The sequence below is a fragment of the Caretta caretta genome, chromosome 3 (genome assembly GCF_965140235.1).
Source record: "Caretta caretta isolate rCarCar2 chromosome 3, rCarCar1.hap1, whole genome shotgun sequence".
Lineage (NCBI taxonomy): Eukaryota > Metazoa > Chordata > Testudines > Cheloniidae > Caretta > Caretta caretta.
The window spans coordinates 152,264,164-152,280,692 of record NC_134208.1 but is presented as its reverse complement, the minus strand read 5'-3'; the positions used below and the strand labels follow the sequence as shown (position 1 = coordinate 152,280,692).

At 41.4% G+C, this 16,529-nt stretch overlaps 1 protein-coding gene across 1 annotated transcript in view; it reads right to left on the bottom strand.

Moving 5' to 3' along the window:
- The window catches only part of GLP1R (glucagon like peptide 1 receptor), a 101,968-nt gene that overhangs the window by 39,393 nt on the left and 46,046 nt on the right, over window positions 1-16,529 (bottom strand). Inside the window, exon 4 of the mRNA XM_048843474.2 lies at window positions 2,259-2,368. Within this exon, the coding sequence (XP_048699431.1) occupies window positions 2,259-2,368 (110 nt within the window). The remainder of the gene's footprint in view (window positions 1-2,258; window positions 2,369-16,529) is intronic.

The window sequence follows — 16,529 nt, the reverse complement described above, 5'->3', positions numbered from 1 at the left end:
AAGGGACCTCAATAGTTCATCGAGTCCAGTCCCCTGCATTGAGGCAGGAACAAGTATTATCAGACCATCCCAGACAGTTGTTTGTCTAATTTGTTCTTAAAAACCATGGAGATTCCACAACCTCCCTAGGCAATTTGTTAACTATACAGAAGAAGTTTTTCCTAATGTCAATCCTAAATCTCAATTTAAGCCCATTACTTCTTGTCCTGTCCTCAGTGGCTAAGGAGAAAAATTTATCACTTTCCTCTCTATAACAACCTTTTACATGCTTGAAGAGTGTTATGTCCCCCCTCAGTCTTCCCTTCTCCAGACTAAACAAACAAGGTTTTTTCAATCTTTTCTCGTAGGTCATGTTTTCTAGACCTTTACTCATTTTTGTTGCTCTCTTCTGGACTTTCTCCAATTTGTCCACATCTTTCCTGACATGTGGCACCCAGAACTGGACACAATACTCCAGTGGAGGCCTTATCAGTGCCAAATAAAGGTGGAAGAATTACTTCTCAGGTCTTGCTTACAATATTCCTGCTAATACATCCCAGAATGATGCATGGTTTTTTTGCAACAGTATTACATTGTTGACTCATATTTAGTTTGTGAGCCACTATAACTCCCAACTCCTTTTGTGCAGTACTTCTTTCTAGGCAGTCATTTCCCATTTTGTATTTGTAAAACTGATTATTCCTTCCTAAGTGTAATACTTTGCACTTGTCCTTATTGAATTTCATCCTGTTTAATTCAGACATTTTCTCCAGTTTGCCAGGGTCATTCTGAATTCTAATCCTGTCCTCCAAAGTGCTTGGAACCCCTTCCAGCTTGGTACCATCTGCCAACTTTATAAGAGCACTCTCTATCTATGCTGTTATCCAAATCATTTATGAAGATGTTGAATAGAAGGAGACCTAAGACAGATCCCTGCAAGAACCACTCAATATGCTCTTCTACCTCGATTGTGGCTCACTGATAACTACTCTCTGAGTACAGTTTTCCAGCTAGTTGTTCACCAACCTTATAGTGGTTCATCTAAGCTAGGATTCTCTAGTTTGTTTACAAGATGGTCATGTGAGACAGTATCAAAGGCTTACTAAAGTTGAGATATATCACATCTACTGCTTCCCTCCTATTCACAAGGCTTGATACCCTGTCAGAGAAGGATATTAGGTTGATTTGACATGATTTGTTCTTGAGAAATCCATGTTGATTGTTATTTCTTTATTTTCTTCTAGGTGCTTAACAGATTGATTATTTGCTCCATTACCATTCTGGGTACCAAAGTTAAACTGACCAGTTTATAATTCCCTGGGTTGTCCTTATTCCCTTTTTTTAATAGACAGATACTAGATTTGCCCTTTTCTAGTCCCCTGGGATCTCTCCCATCCTCCACAAGTTCTCAAAGATAACAGCTAATGGCTCAGAGATCTCTTCAGCCAGTTCCTTAAGTAGTCTAGCATGTACTTCATCAGGCCCTACCAGCTTGAAGACATCTAACTTATCTAAGTAATTCTTCACTTGTTCACTTCCTATTTTAGCCTCAGATCCTACCCCATTTACACTGATCATAATCATAGAATCATAGAATATCAGGGTTGGAAGGGACCTCAGGAGGTCATCTAGTCCAACCCCCTGCTCAAAGCAGGACCAATCCCCAACTAAATCATCCCAGCCAGGGCTTTGTCAAGCCTGACCTTAAAAACTTATAAGGAAGGAGATTCCACCACCTCCCTGATGTTGCTATATTTGTCATCCAATCATTGCTAACTTTTTTAGTGAAAACAAAGGCATTTGGCCATTGCTATGTTTTCTGTTCTCTTTCTTTCCTTATTAAATAATGGGCCTACCCTGTCCTTGGTCTTCCTCTTGCTTCTCATGTATTTGTAAAATGTTTTCTTCTTACTCTTTATATCCCTAGCTAGTTTAATCTATTTTTTTGCCTTGGTCTTTCTAATATTGTCCCTACATGCTTGTGGTGTTGTTTTTTATATTCATCCTTGGACCTAGTTTCCATTTTTTGAATGACTCTTTAGTTTCAGGTCACTGAAGGTCTCCTGGTTAAGCCAAGGTGGCCTCTTACCATACTTCTTAACTTTCCTATGCATTGGTATCATTTGCTTTTTGTGCCCTTAATAACGTCTCTTCAAAAAAATACGAATGCTCACTGGGGCCAGTTAGAGAGATCAGGTTGAAAAGGCTGATTTCAGTAGGAATAATATTTAAGTGTTGACTTATTACAGTTTTTTATAGGCAAAACCTCTTCCCCTTACCCCATCTGATGCCTCACATTCAGAAATGTTCTTCCATGGCAGGGTGGAATTCTCCTTCAGCAGCCAAGTGCCCTCAGGAGTGCAGAAACGGTAAACTTGTCCATGGAGCACTGCCAACGACAAGGAGGGAAAGAACACAGACTTACAGGGGAGAAGAACAGAACAACTGCGAAGCTTAGCATAACCTCTCCCCTCACCTGTCACCTTATTACAGCTGTTCTTCACCTTGCTCCTTTCCTGTAACAAACACTTCAGTTCATTCATTCTCATAGCCAACTGTGTATGGCTTCCAAGAACAACATTACAAAAAGTACTCCAAAGAGCACTCCAACTGTTCAGCAGCAGCAGCAGCAACCCACAGAGTTTGTGGCTGAAAACAAACCTCTGTTTGGTGAGAAAACTGCATGTATTTTGTTAGGAGAAGAAATGGATCTAAACTGAATGCCCAGATTCAAACACCCCAGAACTTTAGGAAAGTTTGATCCTGAACTTTGTGACTTAAGCTCATCTGTAGGAGGTATGCATATGTGCAGGTTCCTGCCAAAGTGTCCCTGTAAGCTGAGCCATTACAAAAGGCAAAGTTCCCTTACCAGGAATGTAAGCAAATACCCATATTTGCTCAGGAGATGGAGGAACACAAAGACCACATATACCCTCCTCTCTTTGCCTATACTAGTCCCAAAATTAGTAAGAGTGGTAACAGGGAACACTCAAGAAGGGTATACAAAGATGAGCACACAAAAATGTGTATGCTTGGACAAACCTCTGCTCTAAAAATTGAGCACAAATCTCTCTAAGCTTCCCACACATTTTTTACTCACAGAAAGAGAGTAAAACCAACAACAAATCAAGAGCCCTTTAGAGGCTGTTAGAAGTCTAGTGCTACGAAAAGAGAAAAGATTAAAAGGCATAAAATAAAACAGAACTATACTGAACCAGCAAAATAAAAGTAGGCAGAGTGGGGAGCTTTCAGATACATTGTAGTACAGGGAACTTTGTGCTGGTAAAAGTCTTATCCATGTATTTAGAATATACTTTCTCATTATGGTATGCAAACATGCTGGAGACTCAACACTTATCCACAAAACAGGTACAGCAGCAGTTCAAACTGCTTCCCAAACACTGTAGCTTGCTAACATGCCTCAGCCTCAATCTAAACCACCTCTTGGTTGAGAAGGTACCATAGTTAGATCACCATGGCCAATTCAGCTCCTGCCCTTTGCTGAGACAGCAGTGTGACATGGACACGTACCCACTAGAAACTGACCTGAGAGCATTCATTCATTTTACATAAGTCATCAAAAAGTCTTTTTATTACAGCTTTCACTATCAATTTGATCCGGATTGAACCTATATCCTGTTGCTAATATACCGAGCCAACCAGTTTCCTGCTTACTACAAATTTGAGCAGATCGAAACTCTAAATTTCTGTTCTGTGGGAAATTCTGACATTTAAAAAAAGAAAGTTAAGTTCCAAATTGGAAAATAAAGTCAACATTTTCTGTAAAACAAAATTAACAAAAACAAATAATTTGGGGTTAATCAAAGTGTTCTGATAAAACCAAAATGTTTCAGTTTTCAATTTGATTTTAAAATTAGGTTTTAAAAATTTAAACTTATAATACAAAATAATATAATTAGTGATTGCACTGTAACTACTAATTGCCTTGGTAACTAGTATTGTAATAAGTATTGTAATTGGAAATTGGTATTCTAATTGGCATTATAACTGGTGTTAGGATATAGATATTCAGGCCTGTCTGTAAAGGCCTAGCCTCCTAAGAACTTAGGTGTATTCTTATCACTTGGCAAGTTATAGAGGTATAAAAGAAAAAATCAAAATCACTGTCTGCCGGTGTAAGGGCCTTCTCTTACTGTGAGTCTGAGGCCCTGTTCTTAGGCTAAGGCCTCTGGCTAAGCAGCAGAGACAGCCATAAGCTGGGAAGCAAACGGTCACATCTTTACATTCCAAACTAGTCACATTGAAATAAGGTGCTATTCGGCTGTTAGAAATACACTCCTGTCCTGATAACGCCTATCACCTCCAGAGAAAGAGAAGTGCCTAGAAAATGTAAAAGGAAACTTAGTTTGATAGCATCCGGTCTGGCAAGAACTCATTTATCAATAGCTGGGATGTGAAATCCTCATTTCTGTATTGTTCTATCATTGTAGTCCCCATTTCCCATTGTTTGTCTGTATAATTTCTGTCTGGTTCTGTGATTGTTTCTGTCTGCTGTATAATTAATTTTGCTGGGTGTAAACTAATTAAGGCGGTGGGATATAATTGGTTAAATAATCATGTTACAATATGTTAGGATTGGTTAGTTAAATTTCAGTAAAATGATTGGTTAAGGTATAGCTAAGCAGAACTCAAGTTTTACTATATAGTCTACAGTCAATCAGGAAGTGTGTGGGTGGGGAAATTGGAATCATGTTTTGCTAAGGGGGGCAGGGAATGGGAACAGGGACACAGTTAAGGCTCTGTAGTCTCATAGCTGGGAAGGGGGACACTAAGGAAGGAAACCGGAATCATGCTTGGTGGAAGTTCACCCCAATAAATATCGAATTGTTTGCACCTTTGGACTTCGGGTATTGTGGCTCTCTGTTCATGCGAGAAGGACCAGGGAAGTGAGTGGGTGAAGGAATAAACCCCCTAACAACTAGTAGTGAAATTGGTAACTGGTTTGCTTGTTGGTAATTGGTGTTCCATAATAGGTAATTGGTTTAGTACTTTGTTTTTAGTATTATAGTTATATTATTCTATAAAATTATAAGCTCGTAGAGAATTTTCTTCAGTTAGTGTGTGTCTGTGTCTACAAAAGAAAGAAAGAGAGGAGGCCTGTGCATATAATATATTTCATATTCATTAACCACTTTATTTGAATGCTTCATCATTCACTCCCTTTATTTATAACCTGTGAAAACTGTAGGGGATGTTGCTGCATTGCCAGAGATTGCTTGTTAGGTGAACAGTAGTGAACATAAAGGGTTAATTTTCCTCAAGATTTAGTGGATGACACATTAGGCAGCTGAATTGCTGCAGAGAACATTAATGTTAGAGCCACTAAATCTACTCCAGAAGTCAGAATAATGGCGGAAATAAAGGAAAGCTTTGAAATCTACCCAGAATGCGTTAGTAACCTTGGACTGAAATGAAAGGCCAGCTTAGCAGTTCACCTTTAAGATGCTACAAGTTCATCTTTAAAAGAATACAAAACAAAATGCAGCAATAAGCCAATCTGGACCATACGACCCTTCATACTTCAGCTGCAGTGTGTCTACCTCACTGGCTTATTGTAAAACTCTCTACCCAAACCATTTACAAGATGAGGAGTTAAAATGTGGGGTGACCAAGATGCATCCACAGGCCAAAGGAGGCTAAGGAGTCCAACAAAGAAGCCCAGGTGCCTCTAGTTTTTAATACCACATGCTGGGGGATGCAGAGTCTATGAAACCAAGTCTGTAATGATCAGCCTTGACCCAAAGCAAAATATACTATCTTTTAAAAAAAGCTAGATCTAAATGACAGTCCCTTATTGCTTCTTCAGGATCCAGTTTTTTTGTACTATAATTAATTATATAGAATTTAAGATAAATAAGGGTATGTCTACATTGCAGCTGGGAACACACTAAAAAAATAGAAGTATGGACATTTGTGGCACTGGTGGTGGCATGGGCTAGTTGCCTGCATCCAAGCTCACGCACACCTCTGAACCCAAACTCAGGAGGCTACCTTGATGGGCCACTCATACCACAACGTACGCACTAGCTCAAGCAGAGCTCATGTGAATCTGCCTACCCAGGTTGAGGAATCACACTTCTGAACTGCAGAGTAGGCCTTTCATTATTTCAACCCCCATTAAGAATGTAACATTCTAGAATTACCCAGTTTCATTAATTCCCAATGTTCTGGAAAAGGTAACAGTTTTCTCTTGAAGGCAGCAGTGACTCTGTAGTGAATGAATACCAACAGAATGATTTGCTGCCACAGATTGACTGTTCCCTGATCAAGTGACTTGACCTTCAATGGGGAAGGCAATGCATTTTAATGGAGGAGTTTCTCCTCCTCTGAAGAGCTCATCTCAGCTCATTCCTAGCTGAGTTTATCATTCAAGGTAGCCTGAGCACATAGCTCGCTGGATTATGCGGTCAGTTCTTTGCTGGGGAAGTTAATGTTTAAATGTCTCACTCCCAGACTTGGTTTTCTTTACAACAAACATGTACTAAGTCCAGGAATCTTACATTTGGCTTTGAAGTACAAACTGCACCTGGCAGCATGAAACCCATGAGCAGTCTCAACTTGTTGGGGAAGGGGGGGTTCCAGCTTTTCCTGCAAACCTATTTACCCAGCTATATATTTGCAGTAGGTTCATCACCACAGTATCCTAAATTATATTCTTAGCTCCTGCACCAGGGATATTTAAAACTGGGCTGAACAGATGCGGGGGAACAATCTTCCACTGGTCAACAGAGGTGCAACTGATCATATAACCAATCAGGAATTTCCCCATCACGTATTTCTGGCTTTAAATATCCAGTAAGCATGTGTTTTCCCCTGAATCTTGTATTCTATTTACAATACACAGACAGAATAAAGTTCTGCTCCGAAGGGGAGGGCGACAGGCAGAAAGGAATCGTGCTGCATAATCAAGAGGAGGTTGCTGTGGATAAAAGGTAGCAGAGCCTCCTCCACAGTTCCGTGGAGCTCCATGCTGGAACTTTCTCCGTTCTATGTAAGCTTCTAACTGTACTAACCCTGTTCCCCATAAATGGCACATCAAACTCCCTTTATGTCAGGATGCAGTTTTGGTTCCTCAGTGGATCTTGTATTTTATATGTGCAGACAATATTTATTATTATACTCAAAAACTACATTAAGAACATTAAAGATAGAAAGTCAAGCACTTCAAAATTAGGAAATGCCAGCATTAAGATTGCCAATGCAAAGTTTTAATTCAGCCCCCTTGTCCATATATCATCATCATACAATTTTTAATTACACGATCATTCACTATTTTTCCCACAAGGCCCTCCCTGCCTCATTCAGTGCCCAGGATGATTAGTGCTCACAAAATAGGTCGCTATTCCATATTTCTTTTATCCTTACAACTCAGTGTGTGGCTCTAGGCCTTATTTAACCACCCCATACAACCTCTGCACTGAACACAGAATTAGTAATTTCCTCATGGACTTGTTTATGGTGCTCTCATTTAGTATCTTAGTTCTATAAAAAGATCAATGCATTAACCTGCACAATACCCCAGTGAAGTGAGGTTGCATTATCTTCACCCCCATTCAGGTACCCAGAAAATGAACAGTCACCTGTGAACATTTTGGCTGAAGTGACTTGCCAGCATCACCTAGGAACTCTGTGGTAGAGACAGTTCTCCACTGCAGCATTCAACTGCCTAAACCATGAGATTGTCCTCTCTCTTACAGCACTCCCCTGCCTCATTCATTAGTCACCTTCCAACTTCTGCAGTAAGCAAAGTAGGATCCTACAAACAGTCTCCTTCACTACACAACCCTGACTTAATTCCCAGAATACCATCCATCATGCGCGCTGAAGCAGGCAGAGGTCTCATGGTCTGTCACAGGATCAGCAAAAAGCACATCTGACGACAGGACAAATACCCCTTTCCAAATTTCAACTCCATCCTCTAAAGCAGGGAGATGCTAAAGCTTCTGACCAAAAAGTTTGTACAGATTTTTTTTTTTTTTTTTTTAAAATAGGGGCAAAACACCATTTTCCTTAATCTCAATATGGGAAGAAGCAGAAGCTTTTTGGCTAAAACTTCCAAAAAATAATTCAGTTTTATGCAGCTTCTCAGCATGGAAAATTTCAGCTCAAACAGTTAAAGTTTGGCAAAGTTAGAAACAATTGAATATCGGATCTTGGGAAGCATCAAGCAACTTTAACTGTAGGTATTGCTACCTTGGCTGACTACAGTTATGGACAGGTACTAACACATCCATTACAAACTTAATTTCCAACCCAACTTTACTACACTCAAACCTATCTCACTGAAGTTTTCCATCCTATATCCTAATCTTAAGATTCGATTCTCCTAAAAGATTCTATAGTCAGTGTATCCCACATTCTCTGCCTTTCCTCTCATGTGTTCTTCACTGTCTGTAGGTAACTAGTCTCTTTATGGGTTTGAGAGCTCCTCTTCTCCTGCTGAGGTTAAAATCCTCTCTTTAAACATCAAAATCCACAGCTAATTGACTGCTCATGTGCATAAACTTGGAAGGGCCCTTTGTCACTCATCCACAGTGACGGTGAGGACAATCTCACAGGAGTCTTTCCATTTGTATTCACTTGACAGCGATTGTTGCCCCACTTCACTAAGCTCTAGGGACAGTCATCAAGCAGGTTTTGTGTATGCAAGTCAGTTTTTCCTGTAGGACCAATTATGCTGATTGAGCACTTGCTCCTGTTCTTCCCTAACTCACCTCTTGTTATTTAGATGGTCAGAAAGCAGACTAAATTAGCTCCAGAAAGGGAAAATGAGGCTGGCAACAAGCCAACACCACGGTCATTATCTTCATGGAAGGAGCCATAAAACTGGGTTCTCATAAACATGCCACCCATAAGGACAAACAAACAAAATTTTTCTTTTTCAAACAAAATTTAAGGTGATGAATACAAATTCTAAAAGTCAACATTTGGAGCGTGTCTGAGGATGAGTTTTTATTTGCCATAATTCCAGAATAAGCAACAGGATCTCTTGGAGGGTGGGAGGTGGAGGATTTGGCTATCACAGAAAACTCTCAGGGGGAAGTGCACAGCAACAAATTAGAGGGAAAGGGTAACAATGCAGATAAACAAGAGAGTCTGTGTGTGAGATTAAAGGAAATCTGCAGCCATTTTGCACAGCCTAGCACTTTTAAAGTTAAAACTGTTTGTGAAACTGTTTTGAAATGAAAGGGGGATGGATTTTTAAAATATATATATATATTTTATAAAATAAAACTATTACTAGGATGTCCTAGACTGTCCATACATATAAGTCTGTGTACATCTTTCTATGAAAAGTGAAATTTGGTCTCAGAAAATCTTTGTATTTTTCAATAAATATTATATACTAATATGTAAGGGATCCAAAAATTAAGATGAACAACACAATAAATAAAAAAGGCAAAGAGTTCCAAACTCATTCAATCCTGGCAATCTATATTCACAGGGGGTCTGATTCTGCTCTTACATGTATGTAACTCTGCCTGATTTCAATGGCAGTACTTCTGATTTACACCAAAGAGATCAGAATTAGAATGTGTGTGTCTCTGTCTGACTCAGAGGAAGACAAACTCTTAGAATTCAATAGTGTAAACTGAAACACTGCTGATAAATACTAAATTTACCTAAATTAAAAAAAAATCCAGTCTTTGGGGCTTGGAATGTGAATCTTCCAACTAGCTGGTAACTTTCAGATAATAGCCTTAGTCCCTTTTCAGCAAAACACTTGCTATACAAGATTAATGCTTAATTCAGAACTTTAGTTACTAACTAATGACTGGATTAACACTCTCTTTCATCAATACTTAGCAAGAGCATACTTTGTTTCTATTAAAAGATGTAAAGTCCCCTGTAATGAGATGCTATATATTTCTTCACCTGAGACTTCTAATGAAAAAACACCTCGGTGGGGAGTTGTACTTCTATATAATATAATAACTATAATATATTTCTATTTATTTTAACTGGAAAGGCCACTTTGACCAAAAATAAATAAAATAAATAAATAAATAAATCCTGGATAACAACACAGTCCTACCAAGTATATAAGAAAGTATTGACATTTCAACATCTCCCCATGCCCTACACACACCAAGCTGGGACAGTTGCCCTGAGCTTGACACATATATACCTCCATTGTGTATCTCCTAATGAAATTTCTGACTGTTTATTCCAACAGTCCATATTTTTGTCCTTGAAACAAGAGTGGCATATGTTCTAGAGTTTACCATCTTATAAACAGATGTAGGCTGATAAAGTCAGAGGTAAACTTCCCATCAGTGAGTGAGTTTTCATATTATCTGCAAAGTGAATTTGTTGATTAGATTGAGACAACTTTTAGTCCAGGGAAGGAAATTTAAAATTTGAATTGCTTTAATGGGGTTGGCAAATGCAAATTAACATCTCTTCTGGGGAGATAATCTGGCCCCGTTCAAGATCAAGTTAACATTTGGTGTAAGAGGGAAAGAAAGTGTAGTGAACCCTCTTGCCGACTTTTACTTTATACCATATTTTAAATGAAACTCCTTTTAGAGGGTGTTTATGTAATAAAGAAGGAGATCTTACTGCTGTGGAGGCCTAAACCAAAGAGACTTTTGGGGGAATTACCCTGCTCCTTTCAATCCCACAATTTGGAATCTGTTAGAACATTTTTATGCAGTAGAGACCTAACAGGGACTGTGTGAGAGTTCTGTTTTTATGGCATCATCTTGACTCAGAGGTCCCCAAGCTGTGGTGCGCCCCACCTGGGGGGGGGGGGAACAGAGGAACATTCAGGGGGGTGAGGCCAGCCCCCATGGCAGGTGGGAAGGGAATACCACCCAGCCCTCCTATGCCCCCACCCTAGCCTGGGTGCCTGATTCCCAGCCCGGACCGCGGCTCAGCTCCATGCCCTAGGTCCTGAGCATGGCTGTGGCTCGGCTCCCAGCTCACGGGGGGAGGGGGAGGGCATGGATAGATTCTATTACTGGGGGCGGGGCGGGGGAGTGTGACAGAAGAAGTTTGGGGACCACTGTCTTGACTGGTTACAAGGCCACTGCACAGCCCGCTGCTACTGGGCAGCCCACTGAATTAAGTGAAAGTTATCCAGGATCATAGTGGATTAGGAGGCCAGCTGAATCAGACAGCAGGTACCTCAGCTAGGGATGGATCCTGAACCAAAACCCTGGACACAAAACATCCACAAACTTCAGGTGAGTTTGGCGCCAGATCTGAATTTTGTGAGCTGGTATCATCTCTATTTATAGCTACTAAATGTGGGTATCAGTAGCAACCAAAGATCTTGGATATGGTGTTTCATTATAATCTACTTAATGCTTATGTTTCAAATAATGTAATTTAAATCAACAGACGCACACCCCCCACAGCCACCAACTTCCGAGCTACCTGAAACAATAAGAAGAGAGGGAACATATTAGCTGTCATAGGGTACTGAGCTATGGCTATGCTCCACCAGGCTGCAGCTAACCTTTATATGCCCCAGTATACATAAAAACAACTGATGTGGTTACTGTGCACATACGTCGTGTTTGGAACCACTATCTCTGGAAGATTTTCTATTTAAGAGGATTTAGTACCATTAAACAATAAAATATCAGAACCCCAAAGGACATAAGTGTAAAATGAATTGTACTAGCTGCTCCAAGCTTTCCAGGTCCACACAGAATTATTGGCAACTGGCCTTAAATTTTAAAAAAGTAACAATACTGAGACGCATAGCCAGTGACAGTAACTGGAGAGTGGTCAGTTTAGATGAGCTATTACCAGCAGGAGAGTGAGTTTGTGTGTGTATGGGGGTGGGGGGGGATGTGAGAAAACCTGGATCTATGCAGGAAATAGCCCGACTTGATTATGTAAAGAGTTGTCACTTTGGATGGGCTAGCACCAGCAGGAGAGTGAATTTGTGTGGGGGGGTGGAGAGTGAGAAAACCTGGATTTGTGCTGGAAATGGCCCACCTGTTGATCACTTTAGATAAGCTATTACCAGCAGGACAGTGGGGTGGGAGGAGGTATTGTTTCATATTCTCTGTGTGTATATAAAAGTCTGCTGCAGTTTCCACGGTATACATCTGATGAAGTGAGCTGTAGCTCACGAAAGCTCATGCTCAAATAAATTGGTTAGTCTCTAAGGTGCCACAAGTACTCCTTTTCTTTTTGCGAATACAGACTAACACGGCTGTTCCTCTGAAACCAGTAACTGGATGCTTTCTCTCAAAGGGGCACTGCTATTTTCCTTTAATATTGCTAACTGATGGTACATCGAGGTACATGGGTGCAATTGAGGGCAACTATTTAAATACATTGACTTCAGTGCATACAAAAAGTCACAATATCTTCAGCCATATTTTATGGTTACCAGATTTCCACGGGGTTACTTGTACGTAACTGAGTGCAAAACGTCACTCTGTAGTTTTACTAGTGAGCAAATCTCAAAAGCTTTGGCTCAGGCAGAAAGGCAGAAGTTCCTCTGAAGCCTTTGTGTTCACAAAAGACCTGATCCAAAGCCTACTGGAGTCACTGAAAGCCTTTACTTTGGCTTCTCTGGGCTTTAGAGTTGGTCTAAAAGTAGGCTTGAAACTTCATGGGAACAGGTCCTCTAGAACATCTGTCAGGACTAAGGAAAACCACGACAGAACTGTTTCACATTTGTCCAACATTTCCAACACAGCCCTGTCTGAGACCAGGAGATGCAGAGACTACTATGGAAATAAAAAACAGAAACATGTACCTCAGTGTCCTCAGACTTTGAAGATTAAGTTTTGAGCACCAGTTCAGGTTAGGCTTTATTTTATCTGAAGTGGCTCGCTAAGCACTGTGTTACTGGGCTCCTGAAAAGACGAACAGGTCATGTTCACGAGCACTGAAAATGAATGACAGGAGGGAGAAAGGATAGTCCAGCAGTTAGGATGTTAGGCTGGGACTTGAGATACCTAGATTCAATTTCCTGCTCTGCTATAGACTTTGTGTGACCTTGGCTTCTCTGTACCTCAGTTCCTCATGTGTAAGATGGGGATAATAGTATTTCCCTGGGGCACAGCGGTATTGTGAGGATAACTCCCTTAGAGATCACGAGGTGCTCAGCTGCTGTGGTGATGAAGCACATATAAGTACCTAAGGCAGAGAGGCAATGGAAATGGTTCTGGGTTATCAAAGCAACTAAACAGTTAGGTAGAAGGACTTCAATATGGTGTCAGGTTCCCCAATCTGAACTTTATGCAGCAGGAATATAAAAGGCCTGCTTCATGTGAATCAGATGCACATTTACTACACAGCCTCAACAGGAAAAAATAATTTTCACATCATCTTTAAAGTATTTTGACTGAAATGCTGCAATCAGCAAATGCTCCCCATAGCAGAATGCCCTGAGACTTGCCCACAAGAAGAACAGAAAACAGGTAAGCACCCTCCAAAGTACGTCTTGTGGTCATTGCCAGATGCAGTCCTGGAAACATTATCTAAACAACTGCAGTACACACACAGTGCCAGCTTGTGCTGAAGTACCAGGGGACGCAAATGTTTGGTACCTCATATAATGAAGACGGGAATAAGGTAGTACTTTAGTGACTGGTACGCTGGCCTGCTCATCCCTACTGTGATGCTGAGCCTCTCTGCTGGGATGTGGTGCACAGCAGCTGCTCACCTCCCACTCAACATGCAGTGAAGAATGAACTGCTCTAAACCACAGTGTCTAGCTAAGGTACTTGTGTCATAAATATAAAGGGAAGGGTAAACCCCTTTAAAATCACACCTGGCCAGAAGAAAAACCCTTTCACCTGTAAAGGGTTAAGAAGCTAGGATAACCTCGCTGGCACCTGACCACAATGACCAATGAGGAGATAAGATACTTTCAAAGCTGGAGGGGGGAAAAGAAACAGAAAGGGTCTGGGTCTGTCTGTGTGATGCTTTTGCTGGGGACAGAACAGGAATGGAGTCTTAGAACTTAGTAGGTAATCTAGCTAGATATGCATTAGATTCTGTTTGTTTAAATGGCTGAGAAAATAAGCTGTGCTGAATGGAATGGATATTCCTGTCTTTGTGTCTTTTTGTAACTTAAGGTTTTGCCTAGAGGGATTCTCTATGTTTTGAATCTAATTACCCTGTAAGGTATTTACCATCCTGATTTTACAGAGGTGATTCTTTTTACTTTTTCTTCGATTAATATTCTTCTTTTAAGAAACCGATATTTTTTTCATTGTTCTTAAAATTCAAGGGTTTCAGCCTGTGTTCACCTATGCAAATTGGTGAGGATTTTTATCAAACCTTCACCAGGAAGGGGGGTGCAAGGTTTTGGTGAGGATTTTGGGGGGAAGACGTTTCCAAACGGGCTCTTTCCTAATAAAAAAATACCAGTTAGACGTTTGGTGGTGGCAGCGAAAGTCCAAGAGCAAAAGGTAAAATAGTTTGTACCTTGGGGAAGTTTTAACCTAAGCTCATAAAAGTAAACTTAGGAGGTTTTCATGCAAGTCCCCACATCTGTACCCCAGCATTCAGAGTGGGGAAGGAACCTTGACAACTTGTATGGCTTCCGTCACCACATCTGACCCCCTCACAATCTAATGCATTTAATCCTCACAAGCCTCCTGGGAGGTAGGGCAGCACTACCATCCCCATGTTACCAATAGGAAACAGGTATAGAAACACTACAGCCCAGATTCACAAAGGTACTTAGGCGTCTAAGTTCCAGTTTTAGGCTCCACTGTGATCCAGTATGCCCCTGCTCACCTGCTAACTAAGCCTGTAGGTGCCTAAACTCACCTGGCACCTAAATTCCAGCTGTAAAAATTCCCTAGGTTTCTGCCTCCGAGTATGCACATGTGCACGGCTGCTTCACTCTAGGCATCCAGACACTTATCTCCCACCTAAGCTCAAGAGCTATGCGCAAACCAGGGGAAGATAGGCAGGCAAATGCCTACATTTCCTGGGGGAACTAGTCTGGTAAGTGAACCCTGAGCACCTACTGGGTCAGGGCCATTCAAAATGCAGCCTGAGACAGAGGAGGTGGTGGTAGTTCCCTCCTTGTTACTTGTAGCCCAGTGGTTAGATCACTCAGGTAGGATGTGGGAGATCTAAGTTCAGTTCCCCTTCTGCCTGAAAGGGAGAAAGGACTCAAAGAGGAGAAGCCCACACCTCTCAGGAGAGTGCCCTAATCAACTGAGCTATGGGATACTCTGACACAGGGTCCCTCAAACTGTCTCGTTTAAGTTGTTCCACTGTGTATCAATAATTAAACAGTTCCTGGAGCAGAGGAATTGGACCCTGGGTCTCCCACCTCCTAGGTGGTTACCCTAACGACCAAGCTATAGAGTCATTTGCATGCTGTCTGGTCCAGTGACTAATTATTTATCCAAAGTAGAGCAGCTTCAACAAGAGAAACTGAGGGAGCACCACATAGAATCAGAACTGGAAGGCACCTCGAGAGGTCATCTAGTCCAGTCCCCTGCACCCGTGGCAGGACTAATTATCTAGACCATTCATGACAGGTGTTTGTCTAACCTGCTCTTAAAAATCTCCAATAATGGAGATTCCACAACCTCCCTAGGCAATTTATTCTAGTGCTTAACCACCCTGACAGTTACGAAGTTTTTCCTAATACCTAACCTAAACCTCGCACCTCAGAGTATCCCATAGTTCAGTGATTGAAGTGCTCTCGTTACAGGTGTGGGAGACCCTTGTTCAAACCCTTTCTCCCACTTCTGCAGACAGTGGGGAATTGAACCTGGATTCACCACCGTCCCAGGTGAGTGTGCCAAGCACTAGGCTAACAGTCACAAGGCAAGCATCAATAACCCCCTCCCATTTAGTGTGGCATGACACAGGTGCCTCACTCCTTCTCCCAAGAAACTAGATACCTAAGCCACCTGACTCCAGGAGAGAGGTTTCTGGTTGGGGATTGAAAGCAAAGATAGATGCCAAACCCTGAGAGGTCCAGGGCTTGGGACATACCCCTCTTGTTGGCATCTTCTATTGGCTAGCTTAGATGACTTCCTGCCTAGCATGCTGGCTACGGTGGATTGCATTTTCAGGTGCCAATTTCTCCCCATTCATTGTATGGGAACCTCAGGCTTTGCAGATTACAGTACTGTACCAGTGATCTTCTAGGCACTGCAACACTGGGTGTCACAACACTTAAGTCCCTTTGTGGATCCAAGCCTGCATGACTTGCTTAAAGTCACACTGGAAGTCTGTAGTTGAATACAGACTAGAGCCCAGATCTCCCAAGTCCCTGACTAGCACTAAACCCTAAGGGCTAGTGCTTCCTCTGGTCTCAGGACCATGAGTGACAAACCCCCTGCTATTGGTTACAGCAGATTCAACCAGGACCTTAGCTGATCAACAGACATGTCAGCCCAGACAGCTTGGGGCGGGGAACCGCTCGTCTAAGTCTGGCAGAGGGCAAAAAGCTGATATGAAGTATGACTTAGCACTTCTCAGATTCATGTCATTGTTATTTAATTCACTGGAACTGGGTTCCTAGTTCTCTTAAGCTCCTTCAAAAGTTCCTGACTTGATGCCTAAATACGAATTTAAGTGCT